This window comes from Erithacus rubecula, assembly GCF_903797595.1.
Source record: "Erithacus rubecula genome assembly, chromosome: 4".
Classification (NCBI taxonomy): Eukaryota; Metazoa; Chordata; class Aves; order Passeriformes; family Muscicapidae; genus Erithacus; species Erithacus rubecula.
Genome location: NC_136686.1, coordinates 6,925,990 through 6,951,563, shown reverse-complemented (window position 1 = coordinate 6,951,563; position 25,574 = coordinate 6,925,990). Strand labels below are relative to the sequence as shown.

At 38.4% G+C, this 25,574-nt stretch overlaps 1 protein-coding gene across 2 annotated transcripts in view; it reads left to right on the top strand.

The window, feature by feature from the left end:
• SCUBE1 (signal peptide, CUB domain and EGF like domain containing 1) overlaps nucleotides 1-25,574 on the top strand; it is a 179,564-nt gene that overhangs the window by 75,022 nt on the left and 78,968 nt on the right. For both annotated transcript variants that reach the window (XM_079303780.1, XM_079303779.1), the window contains exons 5-6: nucleotides 17,265-17,390; nucleotides 24,889-25,005. In XM_079303780.1, coding sequence (XP_079159906.1) covers nucleotides 17,265-17,390; nucleotides 24,889-25,005 — 243 coding nt within the window. The remainder of the gene's footprint in view (nucleotides 1-17,264; nucleotides 17,391-24,888; nucleotides 25,006-25,574) is intronic.

The window sequence follows — 25,574 nt, the reverse complement described above, 5'->3', positions numbered from 1 at the left end:
CACAGAAAATAATATCTCTGTCTGCATAACACTAAAACAGTTCTCCAAGGACCTTGAAGCTCAAATCTCTGGTTCAGGGGCTAATTTTTTAACAAACTTTAACAGCAGAGTCACCTCACATAATGATCAGTTCATAGTTCAGAAGGGGATATAAGGGGAGAAGGGAAGATTTCTGAGTATGCATTCCCCTTCTTTGCATTTTCAGGCTAGGGTGCTATGTAAAGTTCTTCCCCACTCCACTTTATTTTATTTACAGATAAAATTCCAAGATAGCATACAAATTATTTTTTTTAAATAATTTAAAAAATTATATCATTTTTAGACCAAAATATGTTCATTTATTTGGAAAAAAAAGGTTTAGATGGATGTTTTTTGTCATTTTTAGTAGTCTCATTGCAGGGATTCCTTCCCTAGTTTTAGGTGATAGGTAGTGAAAGGAAGTTGATCTTGGTTTGTTTCATAGCCTAATTGTAATCCAGTGTTAGCAGAAGTACTCTATCACACCTTGAATCTTGCAGAAGCAGAAAAGAGGAGTTTCTCCAGTAATTAAAGTTCAGAGCCTTCACTTACAAGGTAAAAGCTGTTTGATTAATCCATTTTTCAGTCCATATCTACATGCTCTAGAAGCCATATATTCATGATTTATGTTACCACCATGGCTAGCACTCAGGTGTGAATTCTTACTCATATCCTATCCAAATATTTCTTTTCATAAATAAAGTGTAATTCCAGCTTAAAAATTGCCATTTCAGCAAAATGCTTTTACCAGCAAATTCTGAGTGAAATTCATTGAAAGCATGCCTAAAAGGGGAATGCAGCATTCATTTACTTTAAAATACAGATGTACATTGGGCATTCACAGCATTTTTAGAAGTATCTAGTGCATTGCTGCTCAGGTCTTCAATCCTATGGAATTTTATTGCTGAGAAGCAACATGTCTGTAGACCATACTGGTGATGATTTGTGGTTGGAACTGCACCATGTAATAGTAGGGTTTAGCCTTGAAAAATACCAGCAAATTACACAACTATCTCATCTTCTAAACCACACAGCAGTTATATGGTAAATACTCAGGGATCTGATTGAGCATAATTATCAGGTGAGCTGCAAAGACATGTAATTATTGTGAAGCTCTACCTATGATATTCACTGGTGGAGTTACCACATAAGTCAAATATACTTCAGAGCTCTGTACTCACTCTGTCAGTATGAAGTATTACCCTTAGTTGTTGTCATGGTTTTTCTCCCAGGATTCCTTTATTTGTTGAGTTTTCAGTTCATGTTTTCCATTTCACCCTCATTGCCCAGAGCTCCTCACATGGGAGAGTCCTGAGGGAAGGGTCAGAAACCTTCCATGCCATCCATCTTCCCTGTCCTCCACTTCCTTCATCATGCAGGTAGTTTTAATAATTTTGTTTTCTTGGGTATCGTGTGCTCCTGGCCTGCAGTCCCTGTGGACAGCAGCCAGCTGAGCCAGCAAACCTGACACCTTCAGTACTGCACTTCCAGCTTTGTGCAGGGCAGCTCATGAAGTAAACCTGCTTGTTCTAATAAAGTGCAGTGCTCAAAGCTGAAAAAAGTTCTAAATACCTCCAGAAAGAAAGGCACCAGCTTGAAGAGGTAATTGTTACTTACATTTCTTGGTACTTGCATAGAGTGATGTGAACGCCTAAAGGTGAAGCCCAACCATGGCACAAATTGTCACCAGTGGTCCTGGTGGCAGGAAAGAATAAGAATAGTAGAATGAAAGTATTTTAAAGTCTGTTAGGAAACATGGGTAGATGCTCCAGATGTAGTTATTGCACTTTTTGAATTAAATAGATGACATATTTTCTGTTGTATTTTATAATTTGTATCTCCAGGTGCAAGATCTTTTGCTAAGGATCTTTTTTGCTTCAGTGTGGTACACTGCACAGGACAAGAATATCATAGTTTAACTGAAGTGAAGCAGAGTGGCTTGGATGCTGGATAGTTGTTTTGTTTGTTTTGGGGCTTCTTTTAAAGAGAAAAACACAACTTGGAAACAAATAATGTTTTCTTTGGTCATCCTGCACTGCCCTGTTGTCTTAGACACTGGAACACAATCCACACACACTTTTTATAATCTCTTAGTCATAGGAGTGATTGATATTTTCTCAAAATGATATCCAAGTCTCTTTTGTCTCTTTATGGTATTAAAAGTGTGTTAGATGACATGGACATGTTGGAGCAGGTCCAGAGGGAGGCCACAGAAATGATCAGAGGTACAGAACACCTCTCCTGTGAAGACAGGGTGAGAGATTTGGGATTGTTCAGCCTGGAGAAGAGAAGGCTCTGGGCAGGCTTTATTGCAGTGTTTCAGTACTTTAAGGGGTGGTTGTAAGAAAGACAAAGTTTTTAGCAGGGCCTGCTGCAATAGGAGAAGAGGTAATGGTTATGAGCTAATAGATTCAGACTTGATATGAGGAAGAATTTTTGTGTGTCTCCAGCACAGTGAACATATTCAATCATCTTTCAAAATACCTTCATCTGACATCATGTTGGACATCATCTCTCCCAGCCCACAGCACTGAGTGCCCTGTCCAATCCTTCCTTGGACACCTGCAGGGACAGGGATTCCCCCACCTTCCTGGGCAGCCCCTTCCAATGCCTAACAACCCTTTCAGTGAATAAATTTTTCCTGATGTCCAGCCTGAACCTGTCTTGACACAGCTTGGGGCCATTTCCTCTTGTCCTGTGCCTCCTCCTGGATTGCAGCAGGTCTGTTCTGCTCCCTATAGTACTGATTCCTTGTGTCACCGCATGGCATAGGAATGCACACTAATTTATCCTTATTCCTAGAAAATAAAGGTTAGCACTTGAGGCCTTTGAGCTTGTCTGAGAGTAAGAGAAATTACTTAACTTCTTCAGTTTTAAACTCTGTACAGTTCTTACAGAACCAAAGTAGTCAGTATTAAACAGAATACTTCCCATTGGTAACAAATCTGTCCACTACTTGTCTTGGAAAAATATCTATGCAAAAGTGATCTTTAAAAAGTAAGCTTTCACAATTTTTTCTTAATTAGCCATGTCAGGCTATCACAACCCATTGTATAATCTTCAGTGACAACAACAAGGGTAATTTATACAGAGTGACAATAAATTAATCCATGGTGCATTCACAATGAACCAATGAACTTCTAGGATGACTTGTCATCAAGGACCACAAAATAATTTTCTGGTTTCCTTCTTGTTCTAACATTAGTGGCTCAATTCAACCAAGTCAATCGCAGTTTTCTTTTCTGTTCAAATGGAGACCTCTTCCTAGTCAGTCCTTCATGAAGGAAATTAAGTGGTCGCTCTGTGCTGAGTAAAAAGTTGCCAGTGATTATTCTGTAGTACTGTCCCTTTTGGTTATGAAGGCTCTTGCAACATCACAAATTCCATGCAAAGAGCAATGACTTCTAAATTATCAATCCAAGCTTGCTCAACATTTCATCAAAAACCCTCTTTGGTAGGAATGTGTGTGCAAATGTCATCTTAGAAAAGCACATTAGTGCAAAGCCTCTCACAAATTACTATTTATTTATAAGATTATGTGGGTTTACCTAACATTGCTCTTGGATTCCTTATTATTTCCAAATTGCCATCAGTAGAACTTGCATGCAAGAGAGAAGACCTGGAAGACAAGAGTCAGGGTCAAAAGTAACAGCAGCTCTGTCAGTACTTATGAAATCTGGCAATTGCCATGGTGAAGGGAGAAAGTAGAGTGGCTGCCAGTGGGGTTTCATAACAGAAGGAAAATCTCTGTCCATGGCTCACGCCACGAAGTTGGAGATGGAAGTTCATGGCATCATTGTGGAGCAGCATGTTATAAATCATGTGGAATGGCTTCCCACTGCTGGGAAGTTCATCTTGTTAGACTGGGATGGGACATAGATGTTAGCAGATGTGCCAGACCTATAAACCTGCATGAGCAATTGTGAAGGCGAGGTCACAAATGCAGTTTCCCAGAAGAATTGCAGTCAGAAGGGAAGAAGAAAGGTTTCCTGTAGCAGTTCTGAGAAGCTTAGGGGGAGCTGTCCTAGTTTTGCTCTCTGGCACCCACCACTTGGCCAGTCTTCTTCATCACTTTTGGAAGAGCAAGCACTTCCAATCTGGTAAACACACATCCTCCAGCAGCATTGTGTTCTCTTCCTTGGCTGGCCAAGTGATGTAGGTGGAGCTTGTGTTTAATTCAGATTGCGGTGCCCTGTAATTTTCTAGGATGTGGATTACCATCAAACTGGATTTTAAAACTTGAAATCAGGCCCAAGTGTGGGTTCTTTGCCTCTTTCATTGTTTCAATGAGTGTAGAAAGAAGCCCAAACTCAACAGTACAACATGTAAAATGGCATACAGCCCCCACCCTGTGGGGACTTTCCGGATCTACAAATAATTCCAAGATATGGTAATAGCCCAGCCAGTTAGAAACATATTATCAAACCCACAAAGAACTCCACTTTATCAGGACTCAAGAGTGCTAAACTCAACCAATATTTTACCTGGAGCCTGAAACTCCTGTTTGTATCACAGGTTAGTTGCTTCTAAACTTAGAGAGTTTCCAGTGTTATGCTTTGCTGGATATTGATAATGATGGCCCTTATGCCAATGGCAGAGAGGAATGCTTATGTTTTTTCAGTCTGATGTCACCCCACAAGCAGCCTGGGCACACAGAACTGTGGTGAGAGTGTAGCAGATGAAGTCAAGCCTTCCCACAAAACTGTATTAGAGATCTTGTAATGTTGTCATTACATGTTGTCAAGCCAAGAACTTCAGTGACATGTAAGCAATTGTTGTGTCCTGTCATTGAGGAATATGGGAAAGCTCAGTGGCACACCTTATCCTGGTGAGCTCTAGACAGAGACTGCTTCTGTCTGCTACCCTTTCTACTTATTGCTCCATTATCCTGCTTTTCAGTATTTTCTTCTGGCTTTTTCCTGTTTTTTTTCTAGGTGCAAGGAATGTAGCTTTCTGGTCTGTTCAGCACACTACCTTTCCTATTCCATATCTACTCCAGATCACTTCTAGCACTTCATCAAAAACATCTTTGCTTTCCTTCTGTTGGTGGGACTTGCTTTTCCTTCTCCAGCATGGACTGTTACCCTGTGTGCTGGCTGCTCATTATTCCTCATGTTCCCTACTGGCCTCTCACTGTCCCTTCATGCCTGTCCAGCCTCCTTTAGCTCTTTATTTTACCCCCAATGACCCAGCTCTCATTTTCTTTCTCCATCTGGGCAGTGCCCACACATTTGCAGCTTTCATTTTTCTCTCAGCCAAGGATCTGGCAAGTTTCTTAGCAGAGATGTGTCACAAAAAGTCTACTCTGTTACCTCCATGGTGATGAAAGAGCAGATGTAAAACATATTTGCTAGCTTTTGTTTTGCAGGTTGTGGCCAAAAAATGTGTCATTAAATCTTTTCAGTGCCATCTTTGAGAACATTTTAAAAATCATTTTGGCACCTGAGTGTAGGGCAAATATACCCATTCAAGTAGAAATTGTGATTATATAGAGGTGAATGAATCCTTGCAGAGGCCATAAAATCCCAAAGTTTTAATCAGGTTACAGTATGATTTAGTTTCCTTTATTTTTGTGACAGTCCAGCCATAGGCCACTATGGACATTGGGGTTTATCTTCAGGTTTCTTTTCTGCAAATCTTACTAAAGATTTTTCTTTTGAGAAGCACCATTAGTATTTAGAATATGTTAGCATAAGGAAATTTGGGGTTTTTGCATTATTCCTTCTGCTTCTTCTTAAATATGATGCTATTGTACAGGATCAAATGGAGGAAATTCCATCTGAGGATTCAGGGGACAGGAAAAAAAAGAATGATTTAGGTAATGTCTGAGCAGTGTGAACAGTTTTTTTTTTGTTTTTTAATTACTGGTGAAGGAGAATAATGTAAATACTGGCATATCTTTTCAAACATCTAATCTCAGTAGCTTTCTTCTCTCATCAGAATAAAAATTACAGAATATTTTCTCAAAGATCTGTGTAAGAACAGTATCAAACTGAAGTGACCCTTATGTATTGCATGTGTTCTGAGGTAATTTACAAGCAATTAATACTAAATGTCCCTTCAGTCACAGAGTTCAGCAGAGTTAGGAAACTGTTGCTTAATAAGACACATGTACACTTTTAATACTTACTTCATAAATTAGGCATATAAACTTCCAGTGGTTTTGTAATTATCTCAGAGGAGTTCAAGAGGCTTTTACCAATTCATCAAAACAATTGGTTTGTTTTGTTGACAGCTGTGCAGGAGTGTTGATCTGAGGGACTGGTAAACTGGGAATTATCGTTCAGCTTTCAGCCTATTGAGGCCAACTAGGAAATTACAAAAGTAGACATTTTCTTTCCAAGTCTCAGGCAAGTGGTAAGGGAAGGGAATCATAATGTTTCCTTCCAGGAATTTGTATTTTATTCCTTTGGTTTAAGAGATAAAGAGTAATGTTTGGATACTGAGAAACAGATTTCACTAATTGTTGTTTTTTTGGGGAATTTGGTGAATAGCCCCTCAGATAAGCTGGGTTAGGCCATCAGCTGCTGTATTAAAGCCTTTCAACGGGGTTTTCTAAACAATTCCTAAATGTGTTGAAATCTAGAAAGAATATGAAAGTTTTTTTTCCATTAAAGAGTACCCAGTCATTGTTAGCATTTAAACTGAAGTGAATAATGGAACACTTTACAACATTGCAGAAGTTCTAAATAGAAAAGAAAATAATTGGTTCCTGCCATCTCCATATGTTGTTCTTCTCTACTGGGTCACAATTCCTTTAGGATTTTCACAGTGACAAGTAGAAAGCTGAAGGAGCTATCCAAAATGAGCAAGCATAATCTCTCTAGAGGTAGAGGGAGAAGCAGTGAGAAATCAAAGGACAGGTTAAGACCATGTGTGTAGGGAAAGATTCAAACATCTTGAAGTCCCTTTCCTACCTAGCACAGACTTTCCATTGTAAGTGTGGCCATATGCTTAATTTCTTGTCTTTTACTCATAGACCACTCAAATTCCACTCAAGACCTTGGAATTGCATCATCTTACTAAATTCACATTACTTCTTTCAATCTGATCAATTTTCTGCTATGTATCTTTGCTGTCATTAACCCTTTGGTCTAACTCTGTGGGATGTGCACATTCCTCATGTCCAAGTCACATCACTCGTTTCTTCCTTTCCTCCACACTTTTCTCTTACATGTGTTCCTTTTACTACCTAGAGGCAAGGGGAAGGAAGCAGAAGGTTTCCATCCTCACCTTCAGTCTCTGACCCTAGTATAGGTATATAAAGGAAGGTCCAAAAGACACCAACAAGCCTGTGCACAGGACCTGGATCTTCACTTTTTGTAGAAAGCACCAAGCAGCACATTCAGGGTTTGAACATCTCCATCAGAGTCATGACTAAAGTTTAATGTTTCAGAATTGCTTCATAATTATTTGCTTTATGACTTTTAGAAGTACCTACAGTCAAGTCTTACTTTGGTAAGGGTTTCATTATTTATGAACTGACTTTGTGAAAGAAGTGTATCTACAATTTGGCTTTGGCCACTGAGGTTTTAAACTGAACAGTGTTTTCCATCTGTTTGGTAACACATCTAGTGTTGAAATCCTGTTTCCCCCATTTGTACAGAATCAGAATAGCTTCCTCTTATTATGTGACTTAAAAAGCCCAAGTTTCCCACTGTAGGCAACTTTAACCTGCTGGCTTGAAATTTATATTGGTTCTGTCACTAGTCTAGTTGCTTTTGTTATGAGTCTTTTAGGTGAATGAGCAGGGTTCTGTAAATTTAATTGCAGCAGATGTTTCTCTGGGTTTTCTCTCTCTCATTTCACTCTGGATTTTAGTTGTTTTTCCTTGGAAAGGTACATGAAAGGGAAATCCTTGTATAGTCAAATGTTTGTTTTACCATCTAAAGCTTGCAAAGGGTCCTTAGCCTAGGCTGATTTCTTCTTGAAGAGCTGTAATTATTCATGGAAAGGGAAAAAAAAGCTTTTGTCACTAATAGGCTTCTTGGTGCTTCTTGTAACAGTCTTTATTATTCCTTTCTACATAATTTTCTATTGATGAGGTGAATAAAGGCTTCCTCTGCTGTTGAGAAAGAAAAGGTAATTGTTCTTTTTTCACATTTACCAATGCTTGTTGCGTTCCTTATGTGTTTAAAGGACAAGGATGCAGAAAATGATGTTATTGATGGCATCACCATGGCAACAGTTCTTTGGAATAACACATTCTGGCATTGTTATTCTGCACACACAAAAAAAAGGGGGACTTTCTTTTAAGCACAAACAGATTGTGCCCCTTTTAAATGCACCCATGAACTTTGCTTTTCTGAAGATTTACAGACTGGTTTGGGGCAGAAAGGATTCTGACATCATTTACCTCTCTGTGTACATCACATTATGGTGTTAAAAAAAACACTTTGAAAAAGCCAGTGGTTTAAAGAGACGCAGTATGGGAAGGATACATAAACATTTCTTAGATCAGAAAGACAAAAAAAAACTTGAAAGAATTTTGAAATTTATGAGCTCCAGGACCAGACTCACTAAATAATCAATCAAGAGACAGAGGAGACTGGAGGAGCCAAACACTCTCAGCTTATTAAAGTAGTTATTTAGTTATGACAATACTCCAAATAACATTGCTTTTACCCCAGACACTGCACACATCTTAAGACATTTTGATAGGAAACCAAATTCCAATTTTTTTGGTTTTAAGTTGCAAGTGACTTTTCTGGAAGTCACCACAACTGATAGAAATCAGCTGTTTGGTTGTCGAACTATAACTTTGACCATTGGATTTTCCTGCTCTCAAATTCTTGATGAAAATGTGAGATTCTGGGGACTATAACATGGCTACATATGGATGCTGCCTCACATTCAGCTTTCCAGAGCTGAAGTGACTCCCAAAAAACTGAACAGGAAGATGGAAACTCTATTGCTTTGTCTCTGAGTGCTACATGGACCTATCAGCACAGGGGCAAGTTGAGGGATTCCTTAGCATCCAGTCAATGTTTTTTTTTTTATTTTCTAAGGAACAAGGTATCAGAATGAGCTTTAGATCTTGATCATGTTTAGCCCTACTACGAAAATGATAATCTTGATGTAAGAATAATCTTTGATCTGTGCTCTGTATTTACCTGGAGAAGAGTGAGCAGCCTTCATTCCTTGCACAATGTACTTTTGAATTTGAATAGGTTATATATGCATTAGTACATAGAGAATAACATATAATTATGAATATTTGTTATATATAAAAATTGCTATATATATAGCATTATATTCTATTTCAGTACATAATTATGAACTGTAAAATATGTACAATATGTACATCTATTACTGTACATATCTATTGATCCATGTATGTAATGTCATATATCCTTTTGCTATGAAAGAAGTTGTGAAATTGTCCTGGGAAGAGATTGGAATGTGAAGGAGTTCCTGCAAATGAAAGTGTTGTTGAAATATTTACTGTTATTCCATCTATCTGAATATATTCCATGTGTTTGAAAAAGTGCACTAGAAATATTTACCTTTAAAATACCTTATTAGAAATATTTCTGGAAACCAAGTCTATCTCATGTCAGTTCTGCAGATTGCAGAAGGAAAAAACTGCAAATTTTTAGTTGGGTTTTTTTAACCCTATCCTCCCACTGCTTGCCTTATCTTTACACAAATGATACTGTGGTGACTTAATTTTTGCTCAGAACTTGTTCAAAACCTTCTCATGAAACAGTAATGAAAAGCCATCTTTTAAATTGATTTTTTAATTTATGTTTGTGAAAAGTGTCTGCTGTCTGAGATTATTTTAAGTGTTTTTATTAGAGACCTAAAAACTTTGCTGTAGATCTTTCTGAGAAGTTTCACTTGGTAGAGGTGGTGAGTGTTTGATTAAATACTGTATTGTCCTGTGGCCAGGAAGGGCAAAAACATTTTCTTGCCATTGTCTGATCTTCTACTTCACAATTTTTCCATTTTATAAACAGGTATGAAGAGGGACACTAGAAAGAGTGAGGCAAGTTTTCCTAACTCTTGTATGCTTAGAGCCCCAAAGATATTAATATTTTTAAAAAACCCTGCAAGTTTCTTATTCTTGTGCCAGCTCAGGATTTCTTTGTTTCCTCAGTCCTGCTGTTGTGACTGTTTGAGATCCCAGGGTGGGCTGAGGTGTGGTTGTTCCTCCACCCCTGCTCAGGTTAAGGTGTTTGAGCTCGTGGTGATGCTGTCCTTTCCTGGCTCTGCTGTAGTACCACAGCCCTGGTGCTCAGGGTACTCAAACTGCTCCAGGTTTATTTGCTCCCACCAAGGCACAAGATGCAGGAGAGCAGTGGTGAAAACTCAGATGCAGAAAATGCATTTGTCTCCTCTGCCTCCTGCATGGCCTTTCCTCCCCTCAGGGTCACCTCCCTCTGCCAAGGGACATCATGTGGCAGCAACTCCCAGAAAATCTCCCTTTTATTTTGCTTTGCCTTAGTCTTTAAGGAATTTCTATTTAAAGATGAATCAAAGTTAAAAGCAGGTTGTAGTGCTGACTGTGTTTTGTTTCTCTTGTCTTTCTTGTCCATACATTTTTCTTCCCTTGCCATTTATTCCCCTTTAACTACAGGTGCCAAGATCTCTCTCTGGCAGAGATCCACAGCTGATTCTGCAGAGCAGCAGTGGCACACAGGTTCTGGGCTATCTTGCAGAATTATTCTTTTTTTTAGATAATCCATATCTGTATGTGTGTGAAGGTAACAGAGACTATTGGAAGGAGTTTCAGCAAGCCTCAGTTTCTCTTGCTAGCTCTGCAATGTAGAAAGAAAATTGAGATTGCAGACCTTCTTTCATGTGTTCACAAAAAGCCATCATGCAGTCACAAGTTGGTCACAACTAGCATTTGGATTTGAGCCAATCTATATTTTCTTCCTGGTTCTATGGGAATTGATGATTTTTTTCTGGAAATTCTGGAATCTCCTTCCTCTCCCTATTTCCATAGTTTCTCTCATTGGACATCTTCTCATGGACCATTCATTCTCATCATTCTCTTGAAACCACAGCACCTTTGCAGAACTGCAGATCTGTGCTCTTACTGCTGAAAGAATTAAGTTATATTTCTGAGCCATGCCCATTTCTAAATCTCAAGACAAAAACCCTCTCCATGTGGTTTCCTGGCTGCCACTCAGAGCAGGAACATCTTGTCAGAGATCAGACTACAAGTCTGCCTTCTGAAGATGCTGGCCCTAAGCACGTTTCAGATCCAAACTGAGAAGACATGTAATTGCTAAACAAACTTGAATTTGTTTATTTTATAATATACCAGCAGCTGTTTTCTTGTACCATGTCCAAGATTTCTCCACAAAACTTACTTAATAGTGTAGAATTCTGTTTCCTTGGGTCAGTTTTCCTGCTTGCTTTGTTTTCTTTCCAACCCCTGTTGGGGTGAGTTGTAGTCACTGAAACAACCCTTTTTTCCTAAAACTTTAGGCAGAACCAAGTAACTTATTTTAGGAATGAGGATGGGAAGAAAATGTTGTGTTCATTCAGTTAACTATACAAAAACCATTAGATGTTTATATAGGTGATTGCATTTCCAGCCTGTCCAGCATGGAGTTTCTCACTTAGCTCCAAGGGTCTGTCCCTAGGTGGATGCTTTTTACCTGTGGCATTGTGATCAGCTGAGGAAGGGCCCCTGCCTCAGCCAGTTAGTTTCACCCTCCATTTTCCTGCTGGAGAGAGCAAATCTTGGTGGGGGTTTTGATCCTCAAGAAAGGACATTCTCTTTTGAGATGAAAACATCTTGCTTGTCTCACTGGGGAGCAGAGCTCGCCCAGACATTCCTCACATCCCAGAACCAGGTTCTTATCAGGGAGCCAGAAGTGTTCAGAAGATCTGATGCAACTGTGCAGCATAAAGGTCAGATCCAGTCTGCTGGAAAACATGATGATGTTTTAATGATCCCAAGACCTGACCATATGTATTTGTTGGCTCTGGTTGGGTTGTTCACCCAAATGCTGATTTTCCTCACCCTTGAGATGCACAAGAGATCCTGGAATTAGAAGGCAAAGGCAGGGACACTCCCAGGTGTAGATGGGGAGCTGCTTTCCACAAGCCAGACAAAAAGTTAACAGTCTGTTTCTATGTGACAAAAACCTACATGCACAATGTGCCATTTGGCTTAGAACAGCCATCTCACATTTTCACTAACATGATGTTCCTGTCTCCATCAGAAACGTGGTGTCTTTTGGTTGGCTTGCATTCCTCACAAAGTAAGAACTCTGTGAGAGGAGTTGTCTTTGTCAGTTTTCTAAACTGCCTGGTCATTGACCACTGTGTTTTATTGTAGATCTGTAGTTTCTTACACAATTTTTAAAAAGAGGATAAAAAAGGAATTCCTACGATGCTAATAGTTTACAAAACAAGTAAAATGAGAATGCTTGTTTCCTTTTGTATTCTTTCCTCTCTCTGCTGCTGAAGATATATCTTATATATGGTGCAACTTAGTAAGAGATCTCACTGTGTAGCTTGTGTTAAAATCAACTTCTGAACAAAAAAAGGAATGTGATTATGTAGTTTTCAAGGCTGAGTGTAAATGATGCAGATGCTACTGGGCACGTCAATGTGTATGCATGGTTTAAATTCAAGATTTCCTGTATCTTCTTAGCTCATTCAAGCACATGTAGTCTGACAATATTCTGAAAGTTGTTGATGCAGTTTAAAGTAGTCTTTTTCAGATCCTGTTTGGAATCAGCATGTTTATTTGAAAGTTATAAAAACAGCAGCAGTATAAATACAGAGTAAGCGAAATCATGGCAACACAGAGGATAATCTAAGCATATATGATGAGCCACATAGTAAAATAATTGCTAAAAGTCTTAATTAAGATGAGAACAGACAGTGTTAATGAGAAATAAAGGCTGATCCATGCTTTAGTTGTCACAGTCAGCCTGATTTAAGCACTTTCAGGGCCATTGAGCTGAAAACATTTTTAGAGCATGATACAATGGAGAGGCCATTATATCAGACTGAACATTTTGCAGAGCAGCACTATTAAGAGATTTCTGATAACTAGATGGCAGACTGGATTAATGTAGTAGACTCACATACAAATCTCTCCTAGGCCAGGAGCAAAAATGAGTGTGGATTGTGGGTATACATAACAGTGGCTGTCACTCTCCCATCTTTTGAACAATCTTTTGTAACTTAGAAAAAATCCAGGAAGGCAATAGAAGAGAGTTTCTCAAGTCACATCTAAAATGCTGAGAGATGATTTAGTTTAATTAGATCAGTGTTTTCGTTTCTTAAGTGACACTTCCCTTCCTGTTTATATTTTCCATTGAATTTTGTTTTGCTGTCTGTAAGGTGAATTTGCTGAGAATGTGTCTGTGTTTCAGAAGTTTATTTGACTGTCTGCTAGCACTGCTGAAGAAACATGCACCCATTCTTATGCTGGCTTTAGAGATTACCTAAAGTAGCAGCATTTGAGATTAAGACACTGTTGTTATTAAAAGTTAATGTGTAAAACCTAGAACATTTCAACACTGGACACTTCAGCGTTGTGCTGATAAAGTAAGGATTGTGTGTGTGTGCAGACTTCTCTCTTGTCAATACTTAGTCTTTCCCTTCATTTGGGAGCCATGGTTTTGCACTTGACTCATAGTCCCATCAGTTCTACAAGCTGTGAGACACCAAGCACTGCAAAAATCAAGACAAGGTGGGAACAGCTCCTTGTGTTTCAAACCAGAGTGAGGCAGATGTGCACACAGTGGGAGAGAGGAGGGGATCACAAGTTCTGTAAATAATTCTGTAAATTCCTTCTGTTGAGGGCTTGGATTGAAGATCCATTGTCTGCTACTTTGCCCAGGCTGTGTAACACACTGAGGTAAAACTGCAGTGGGCATAATTCTGTACTGACTTGGGGGAGGCCTCAAATAGCTCCATGGGGTTCTCCCTCTGTCCTGTTTCTGCCCTGCATTAGTCAGCTCATGCACTGTAAGAAACACAGGGCACCTCTTGGTGCCAGGACACATCTGCTGAGTTGATGGTGCTCAAGAGAAAATCTTCAAACACATAAATAAGCAGCAGAATCTCATGCAATTTTTCCATTATAATGTTTTTTTTATTACTATTTGAATGAGTAGTTTTCCACCCCTTTCTGCAAATAAAGAAAGTTTGGCTTTGATAGTGGCAGTGGGGCTGGAGCACACTTGTCCTTGTCCCCTTGTCCTGGGGTTGGGCAGCAAGGCAGACACTGAGAGCTTAAATCCCCCTTAAACATAGAGAAAAGTTTTCCCATGCTGTTATTCCCACTCTGTGCCCCTTATGAAAAAGCATGTGCACATTAGGTGGCTGCTAAACAGTAAGTAAAATATTGCAAAGCCTTTTTCCTCAGGGAGCAATATTAGGGAGAAATGATAACTCAAACATGTCACTGCTCCTGTGGCAGCAGTGTGAACTCATCAGAGCAGTTCTTCACTATCAGCAGTGCACCTTCTTCCAATATAGGAAAATACTGGAGGTGGTTTATGTATTTCTAGTTGATTTTAAAGTTTGGACTACATCCTGCCCAGGAGAATACTGAACAAAGTCATTTTAGGAGTATTTTTCTCTCCTATTTACATGCATTTTTATAGAAACTAAGATTAGTACTAGAATGATACTTAGTATATTATTGTATTTTTCGTGTTATCTATATGCTGTATCATTAAAGATTCAGTATTGCCTGAAGAGTCAACTTGCAAAAAAGTAGACTTTATGAATGGTGATTCATAAATTGTGTATGTAGATTGCTACAAAAGACATCTGGATAAATACTGAATCTGAAAAATATAAATCTAAATACTAATCTGAAAAATTATGATTTTGAATTATTAAAATTACTTGCCAACTAACACCATTTTGGGTTAGATTGCATCCTTAGCAAAGTAAAATATTAATTTTGCATAATAATGCATTCTTATTTCACTAATTTTTTTCGGGCTAAAAAAGATTTTGTTTAGGATTTGTAATTTAATTTTTAGGGATTTTGAAAAATACTGAAATAAAAATGAGATTTTTTTTTTTTTTATGAGCTTCTGCTCTTGACTGAAAAACAATGGTCTTTCATTTCACCAGAAAAAAAAACCTTGTGTTTTCTAAAATAATGGTTTTTAGGCTTAGGAGATTTCTATGGATTTCTATGGTGTTCTCCAGCTAAACATGGAACTGAAATAGTTTTTAGACAACTCTGATTAACATAATAGCTAGAATAATTAATACAATAACTAAAATATTATGGTCTTACACATAAATACAATTACTTTTGTTTCTAAATGTAACAATTTTCATCTTTGTTTTCTCCCAATATTTTTAGCAGCGCACAGTCTCTGTCTTCCCATAAAAGCAGATATTCAGTATCTGCAAGTAAACACTGAAAAATCACTTGCTTGATTACACTTGTGGGCCATTAAATATCTGCTTTCATCTCTGTAATTCCTCTCTTCTCAGAGCCTGGGCAGTGGGGCTCAATCAGCCATGTGTTATCTTTCCCAGATCCCTTTCGGAGCACAGCGCAGTGCACAGGAATGCAGTTTGTCAAACACATTGTGTCTGAAATCCTTTGTTGGGAGAAGTGGAGAGAAAGAGATTATAAAATGCCTCAAACCCTTCAATAAGGCCATTCCCAGGTTTCTTGTATCTGGTGAGCCCAACAAAGCGTCCATACCTCGCTTTGATGTGGAGGATGGGATATTATTGCATATAGTGTGTTTTGGATCTCACAGCAGCATCTGCTGTCCAGGCTGCAATTTACAAAGAATAACTTACTTGGTTATAACAACTTTGTTTTGGCAAGTCTTTAGGCTCAATGACAGCACAGAGGGGAATTTAGGTGAAATAAATACATCTGTTGTCTATAATATTAATTTTCATAGGTGGTGAGATTTAAGACCTGATGTGTTTTGTAGGAGAGGTGAACAAAAATATCCAATCAGACTGGTGATGTGTGTTTTTCATTACTCTGCTAATATACATACCTCTCAAAGGTAAAGCTGAGCAGTGTGAATAACTTCTTGAAGCTGTTAACTTCTGTCACCCCAAGGCAATCTCTGGCTAGCTTTCTGTAGTGTTTCCTCCTCAAAATTCGAGACACAAAAAATATCTACTTGCAATACACTGGCACTGTAGGTTTGAACATTTGCACTGGAGTAGTTTTGAGAAGTTAGCCTGGAATAGGTAGGAGCAGACACATTGCAAAGTGGCAAATGAGTTGCAGAGTCCACCCTGATGTCTCTTACAGCAGCATTTTTTTTGGGCAACACACGAAGTTTCCAGCGTAGCAAGCTGAGTTACAATGTGAATTCTCTGCCAATGTATTCTGAGAGAATTTGTCTCTCCTTTGCAGGTCAGATATCCAAGGGGAAGTCTGGGAAGGCTTTGTAATGCAAATCTAGCTAGCCTTCGTTCACACAAGGAATGTTAGATGCTGACCCATAAGAACTGAGTTCAAGATTTCTGTGAATATGTGGGATTTGAATTAACACAGTAATGAAAGGCTCTAAGAGTATAAGGTGCATTCAGTGTCCAAATCACTGACATGGTTTAGAAAGCTAAATTTGTCTCTGTGATGATTAAAAGAAAGCTGGTTGATACTTTTTCCTTGGCATAAACATTAGAAGGAATCCACCCATGGCACTTGGATGTTTGTTGAGCAGCTGGTGTGTTTTGTTTAATAGAGTCAAAGAGAAAAGTGGTAGTAGGTTTGTTGGAGATGTGCTGTGTTTATGGCAGATGACAGAGAATTGAGATGTAAAACAAACAGCAAAGAAACAGATCCAAGCAAAAAATGCTTGGTTATATTATTTGGCAGATTTTTGTGTGTTAGAAAATATAAAGCCCATTAACAGGCATATAAAAATGCACCAGACAGTAACAGCCACTCAATTTATACAAGTTAAAAACAACAGTGAGATAACTTATTCAGCTCTGTGGGACAGACAACTTCCTGGACTGTCCTTTAAATCCCTGATATTTTCATTAAAGAGTAGAATATAGGTAGAGAATAAAGAAATCCCAAGTTTCTCCATGAAACAGAGACACCCAGTAGTGCTCACATTTGCCTCCGAGCATGTTTGTCTTTTATTACACTGGTTTTTAGACTATATATCTCTATTCAGCTCTGGTTTTTGTCTTGTGGAACACGGTCCAGATGAAAAACAAAAACTACAGATAAAATTACTGGAGGACTGGATGCACATAATTATTTTGTAATTTTATTTTAATGCTAATATTTTCTGTTTTTCTTTCCTTTTCCACAGAGGGTATGAACTGTATGAACAAAGATCATGGGTGTGCACACATCTGTCGGGAGACACCCAAAGGTGGGGTTGCCTGTGAATGTAGACCTGGCTTTGAACTTGCCAAAAACCAGAAGGACTGCAAATGTAGGTAGATGAAGATTAAATTTCCAATGCCCAAAAATGTCTTGTTTTTTCATTGTTGTTGTGTTCCAGAAGAAGTTAACTTACTTTTTTTTTTTTTTTTTTTTTTTTTTTTTGCAAAGGTGATTTGCAGTTTTAGTAATGAGGGTTTTTTTGCTGTAGAAAATGCATTTGGGGATGGATAAGAGGGTTTGAATGTTGGCAGTGGCTCAGTTATCAAAATTATAACTTTTCTACCTTCCTATGAATGCAAAAAAGTGAGGGATCAGATTAATTCAGACTTTTTTTGTAAAGCAATGCAAATAAAGCATAGTGCATTCTGGCTTGCAATATTTTGAAGTTCCACAAAGGTGGATGCATCAATGAATTTAATGATAACTCCACTGGAGATATCAAATTAAGTTCTGTTCCAATTTTTTTAAATGAAATGATTGCTCTAGTTTTGATTCCACTGCTCACATTCTATAATTATTTATTGGAAAACATACAGCTTCATCATATATACTGTTCTTCAGAGAAAAGCCCAGAGTGGTGTATTCTTGAAGCTGGGATGCTAAAGATGCAGATACTCATTAGCTCACAAAATTAGAAATTGTTCTGTACAGGTTCAAATAATTGACCTCAGCATCATCATCTGATGGCTCCAGTGAGTCTGAGCTGGGTCCAATAGCTTGCATTCCTACTTGGTTGCTTTAAGAGAGAGAAAAAAAAGTGCAGTAAAACAACATATAATGCTTGCTGCTTTGCACAGGGCCAGTATTTTTGAGACAGCCTTTCTTACACTTCAGTTTTTTTCTTCCTGAGACCTTCACTGTGTAAACACACATTGGTGATATTAGTTCCCAAGTACAAAGTCAAAAGAATCACTTTTGAATGTCATAAAGAAATGTCACAGAGTATTTTACAGCCTGAGTTCTCCTTAATATTAAGAGGCTGCACAGGGCCAAAGGCCAAAGCACAGAGAAAAATGCCTTTATAGTAATTTTCATTCTCATTGTTTATTAGAAGTTAATATTGTGTGTTGTTAATTGGAGTGCAACACCAGCTGCATTGGTGAAGTGTGGGAGAATGTTTACTTATGATGTTATTATTTGTTTCCTCAAATTCTTATATTCTTTGGGAGTTTCAGTAATAGATGGTGGCAGGAAGATTAGAGCCTTTTCTGAAACATTATTTCTAAATGTCTCAGGGTTTAACCGAGCAAAAACTTTAATTTATTCTGTGCCCTCTGGTGTTCAAATTGTAGTTGGAAGTATAATGAACTTTTGGTGACAGACTTCTAAGAAGGGACACAGTTTTCCAAGGCTGCAGAGCTTACCTAGAAGTACACCAGCCTCCAAATCCACAGCACATTCTTGCAAATATGTTCCAGAGTCATATTTAAAATAAGTGCTTCTAGTCCTTCCAAATGCACGGAAGTATAGAGGTGTAACCTGGGACAATATGTGAGATTACAGAAGGCAATTTATAAAAGCCTAATTCTGCAACCAAATCTCAACTTTTTTTAAAAACAGCTTTTTGACAGCTAACCATTTCAGTGGAATTGGTTTAAATCCTGACCTGCAGCTGTGTTGAAGAGGTAGACACTCCCCACTTGGACTGGGGCTGTAGTCCTGTCTAACAGGGACTGGTGGGGGCTGATACACCCTTGAAAGCCCTCTGTCCCTCTGAGTTATGCTGGTTTTATGGTCCTCCAGGAGTCCATGCCTTTCAGGGTTTGTCAGAGCTTGCTGCTCTGTTTTTTTTTATGTGAACAAGTGTCAGAGAGCATAGTACCTCCTAGTACGCCTAGTACCTCTCTGGGTGAATTTTCATCAGCCAGTTTGCAATTCAATCTGACCACTGGGAGAGGTTTTCAAATGTATTGGCCCAAGGCCTTTGGTGAAAATTCAAGTCTTCCTCAAAGGAAGGTTTTAAAATAAGTTAGAGAGCAGAAACACTTGGAGGAAGGCTCCATCCTTTTTGTGTATGCATCACATGATTGTCATTACATGCTAGTTACATAATCACATCCCCTCTTATCATTAACTTCCCATGCTGATAAAGCAGTCACTCTTGCTTCACTCAGTGTCCATGATGCTCAGTGCTCATTGAACAGGCTTGTGTTCAGTAGTTTCCTCTCCACAATTTAGTCTCATGCCTTTCCTGCAGCACAGTATTTAAACCCTATTGTGAGCATTAAATTTTTCATTCCCTCATGGATTTTCCCATGATGCTCATGACTGTAATATCAAAGAGCTTTGTAGACATTTGTAATGTATTTTCAAAATACTCTTCTCAAGTTAAAAAATGCTGCTTTGACCATCTTACAAAAGAGAAATTAATAAAAATGTATTAATGTCAAAGTCATTTAGTAGTGATAGGTGATTAACAAGACCCACACAGAACCCAGCTAAGCATTTACAGCACGTTAATATGATCCAAGCCAAATTCATGATGGCTCCAGCTGTAGTTGCAAATGCCATGGAGAAAGAACTTTAATATCAATAACCTGTAATAGAAGAGATGTGAGTGACCTGCCAAGCTCCAAGTAGGAATTTCACAGTGAAAGCAGAAATAGGTTAAAATTTTTAGGGCTCTTTCCACTGTCTGAACAACACTGTTCTCTATTGACAGTCCATTTCTGGTTTGCTGCTCACTCTGCAGCAGATAAGAAAAGTTTCCCAGCTGTTTCCACAGCCCTGACTTTCCCCAGCTTCACTAGGCACTAAATGAGACACAAGCATTTTCTGCATTTGTCACTTAGGAGAGTTATCATGACACACCAGGTCTATGTATAAGTCTGGTATTTTGTTGCTTTTGAGTGCTTAAGCTTGCAGCCTTAATGGTTTCTTAGTGTAAATTTTAAGTATGTGATTTCTAATTGCCCAGCATGTTGAGAAAACACTGAAGTGTTGAGTCTGAAAGGGACATCAAGAGCTATCTAGAAATACACCAGGCAGAATCACACAGATCCATACATGATCCCTCAGATGAGCTGCATCCTTTAGATCCAAAGCATCAGTAAACTTCAGCTTCTGGTAGTTTACTGCTGCTCCTGTGAACTACTTTAATGGCCTCTGGTGTATACAAGCCCAGAAGAAGATTATGCTTTGTCAGAAATTTTCATAGATACTCACTGGAAGCAGGAAGAAGATACTTCAGAGCTGTCAATTTGGCTCCAGATTATGCTGGGGAAAAAAAAATTGGGAATCTATCTCTTCTTTTAACATCTTTATCCATGATGGATACTAAGATCCTGATCCTGAGCATGATTGCATTAGAAATTTTTGATAAACTGAAGATTTTTTTCCCCAAATATGAACAAAATGAAACATTTTATGTTCCTCTCTTACTTAGCTGGAAGCTTAACAATAAGAGGAAATCTAAAGCAGATTCACATCCCTGCAAGTTGCAACCTCAAAGAGTTATAAACAAGTAAAAGCTGAATCTTTTAATGAAAAAATGCTGGGTAACCCTACCTACAACTGTTTCTATCTGCCTCCTTGGAAAATAATGATTTAAGTGAGCAGAAAGGCTAGTACAAAGTAATTCTAAAAATCCTAAATTATTTTGACAATAAAATGTCAACCTCCCTTATGCCAAGTGGCATCTTTTCAGCTCCTGCTGACAGTGTCCTCCTGCAACTGTTTGCTATCAGATTTCCAGAATGTTACAAAAAAAAAAAAAAGCCATACTAGAATAAATCATGTAAGCAGTGTTGCATGCACAGCTTTATCACATAGAGGAGCCCATATATTTATGTATATTAGGTATTTAATGGCCAATTTAGTTAAGAAACAGTGCAATTTTCAAGTTATCTGGAGTGGCAACATGCTCATTTGAAAAGTCCATTCTGCACAAAAGAAATACCTGTCTTGTGACAAATTCTGTGGCATCTGAGCCATGGTATATATTTCAGTCCACATATGAGCAGGATCAGGACACTGTTGTTTTGGGAAATTTTTTAAGTTACCAAGTAATAAATGCTAGATTAAATAATTGGCCATATGTTTTCAAGTATTTCTTGTCATGGCCATGTAAGATGGAAGAAACCAGAAAGAGGGTTCTGTGAAACTTGAGAGAAGCACTGAAAACAGGATTCAGGCTGTAGAGTAAGGCTGAATTCTGGTATTTTCTGTCTTCTGGGGAGTTTAGCATGGAATATCAATATCAATATCAATACTTAGTGGACTGTTGGGAGAACAGCCTGGTGATTTTCCTGCCAGCACTGGATGTGTCCCAGAAGGCTGGGGGTCATTGCAGGGCTTCTCTGCTCCTGTCCAGGGCATTTCTCCCACTAAGGAAAGAGCCCAGCATTCTGACTGCACTTAAGACACATGCTAATGCTGAAGCACTGTCAAAAGATGGTGTTACTCTGGTTTTAATTCTGCCATGTGGGGATAAGTATGTCTGAGTTGTAACAGATATGTGAATATTCTCCTAAAAACCAACTACTCATTGTTTTCCATCCCTTTCATTTTAACATGATTTATGACACTTTAAGGTGATCTGTGTTTTGCCTCTGTTTGCCTCTTTAATATCAGATTCTGAATGAGCACACAGTTGTTTACATAGCTGCAGAGTCCAAATTTATCAGAAATCGTTTTTACCACTTTGTGAATTCTCATTGATGTTGCTTTAATTCTTTCTGACAAAAATGGAGTAGATCTGGATGTCTATTTGCTTTTAAATAATTATGATTTTCTTCCTCTAAGCAAGAGAAAGTTCTCACTGTGTCACTGCCACAGAATGAGGGCTGGAAGAAAATTGAAGTGACATATTTTACAACTAGATTTTGTAACAATTTCACCTGTAGGGCTGTCAAACTTCAAAATGGTGACTCAAGTTACTTAAAATAAATAAATAAATTGTGGTCTAGACAGAAATTCAAATCCTTCAAAAACATGATTTACTAATGTTTCTCAGAGACAGGAAAAGGAACTGACCTACATGTGCATTCATGGACTGGGTAGAACTTTAATATGCAGGGAAGCTGTAAAAGTGTGTGATTCTGCAAGATTTGCCATAAATGCCATCAGCATAGTACAATTTTTTTCATAGACAAATATAGTAAGGAAAAGTTGCTCATATTACATGGGTCAGAGCAAGCATGTTAAGATATTTTCATCTCTGCCAGCAGAGGTTTTCAACAAGGAATGCCAAAAATAACCACTGCAGTCACATTTTTTTAAATACACACACTGTTGCTGATTGCATTTTAAAATCCTCAATAAAAATACTGTTGGCTAGAAATGTATTTACACATCTGGCATAAACAACACCTTAAAGTTAATTGGTGATGGCACTGCAGTCTTACAAGGATAGAAACTCTACATAGTCCTAGAGGCATATGGGGTCAAGTAATAAGCATGTCTTAATTGGAAAGGTGGGAACTTTAAAAGTAGAGAATTAACATAGAATTTTGTTTGTTTTGCATCAAAAATAAAAACCAAAATGTTACTGTGTATTGAAGGGAAAGAGATGTTACTTCCTTTGAATACAAAGCAGGCTGATTTACTTCAGCTGTTTTTTCACAAAAAGAAATCACTAAGTAAGCTATAAAAGTGGAGAAGGAGAAAGAATGCCTGAGGGTGGCTGTTACTTAGGGGGTTTGTAAAGTAATTCCTTGCAAGTTTAGGATTCTTATGATTTGGGGTATCTTCCCTCCTCTGTCTGGTTGTACTGAACCCACAATTTCCATTTTCCAGTCTAGTGCACAAACTGTCAAGCTCTAAAAAGAGAACATGGATCAGGCAGGTCTCCCCATCTTTCTCACTGCCATGCTTTCCAGTTGGATAGGGCAGTGATATTCCTGGAGAGAGAGGTGGGAATCCAGGCACTCTCCCTTCTCAGAGATTTGTCACCAGGCACCAAGGCTGTTCCCTCTCCATCCTGAACAGCACACGGGTTTTTATCCCAGCTGTACAGTGAGAAGGATGCTTGCACCTGTGGTGGCCTCAGGTCTGTAGTCACTTGAGAGGTGGACAATTCCTATTGTGATCTTTGCCAGAATTCAGGAGCTGAAATTGTAAACTTGTGGTTCCCATACTGGCAGGAGGTTTTAATGGGAATTCTGTTGGGTATGCTGTGGTGGGTCTCCCTCAGTAGCTTTTTTTAGAACTGTTCCATTTTAAGCTAAATACTTCAGTGATTACTGAGAGTGGCAAGGCTGCTCAGCACTGAGGAACTCACACCAGAGGTGGGATATTTCATTTCCAGTTACTGTGATGGAAAATTCCAGTCTACTCCATTTTCAGGAGCTAGAATTAAAGCAGGGTCACTGAGTTCAGTGAGGAAATATATGAACTTAGTCCTCTTGCATTAGGTACAACCTCAGATTTTAGTTAGATACAGGATTTTCAAATCCTGTTAATCATTATCTTGGTTTTACTGTATATTGCAACTTGCTACCCTTCCTCTTTTATAAACTCTTATCTAGAAGGAAAATTCTGCTAAGACCAATGTGAGGAAGCTCCTTCTCATTACTGGGAGTCAGTATTTAAATAACTGTAGTCTGCATTCAAATTACCATAACATTTCAAAACAGTTAAGTCTTCTGAAATGATAAATACATAAAAAAATAATGGCATATTGGATTTCCCCCCATATTTGCCAGTATATATTTACCAGTAAAGAACCTAGTCTAAATAAATATAGTAAATTGAATTCAGAAATCAGTCAGATCAGAACTGTTATTCACCATCAACATGTGCAGATGCAAAGGATGAAATGACACAGGGGCAAATGAGAGGCTTTATTAAATGGTGCTAGCCAGCTTAATATTTTAAATCTAGTTTGTCTTAGCTGGCAGAATTTAAATCCATTGTGTGACAAAGGTAATTAATTGAATCTGATCTATTAATTCATGTGGCCTTCAAGACTCTACCTATTCTCATGAAAAATGTTTTCTTTAATGTATGTTTAGTACTTTTTCACCAGAGGACATTTGAATTGCTAAAAGCTGTTCTTCACTATATTCCTGGAAGTGAAAGTGGCATCTCCAGTGCTTCCTTCCTGGCTGAGGCCAGCTTTATCTTTAAACTTGTTTTAGGGGAGGCAGCACTTTATATAGTGGATTTCAGGACTTTTGTTGTTCTGTTCTTGCTGCTTGGTCTGTGCTTCCTCTACTGAGAGAATGAAGGGACAGCAAAAGACAGATGCTGTCTATGAACCTGAAACAAGGCATTTGTATTGGTAGACTGTTAATTTCATCATGGATATGAAGCATGTAGATTTTAGGAAGACATGGAATTGACTAAAGGTCACATTAAAATTATTAATGCAAATAGAGTGGGGAAAATGCTTTTATTTTTCTTTCTCACTGTATGGATTGAGGCTGGGGCATGAGGGAGGGGGCAGAGGGAAGAAATGGAAATAATTGCAAGCACAAATGTTATGTTGCCTTATGTCTTGGTATGTTACTGCTCTTCTATGTTCTGAAAGGCTCTCCAGACTAATTGGTTTCATTGTCATTTTATTTATATATACATATATACACATTCATTTGGGGCTTAACTAGTAACCTGTAACTATGGGAATGGAGGCTGCCAACACACCTGTGATGACACAGATACTGGTCCTGTGTGTGGCTGTCATCAGAAGTATGCCCTGCACTCAGATGGCCGAACCTGCATTGGTGAGTACTTCTCTGCAGCACGTCTGATTTCGGGTTGCTCAGAATTTCTGTGCCATGGGTGTGTGTGTGTGTGTGTGTGTGTGTCCCACAAGAAGGTGTTCCAGCAACTCCTGGCTCAGCCAGGCACACACAGAAGCGTTTGTGAGTGTTCTGTGCAGATGTTTGTTGGTGAAAAAATCCCTTTGTTACCCGCTTGTAGCTTTTGTTTCTGTTTGTGACTGTTTTTGAAGTAAAAGGGCACAGAACGTTCATCATTTTGGATGAAAGTTCAGCTCTTCAGTTCACTTCCTCGAGCCAGGTTAGAGAAATTACCTCCCTTTCTGAGTTGTTACCAGGGAAAAGCAATAATCATTATGTGCTTTCTTCCCTGGTGTATGTTCCATGGTTTTGAAAACTACAACACTTGTAGTGACTAAGCTTTCATTCAGAATATCAGTAGGAAAAAGTCGGTCAAGACATGGAGCATCTTGGCAGATGCTTTGCAAACATTTATGATTATAAAGTGTATAATTTGCTTAACAACATTTCTTTCCACTCTACTTAAAAAAAAAAAAAAAAAAAAAAAAGGT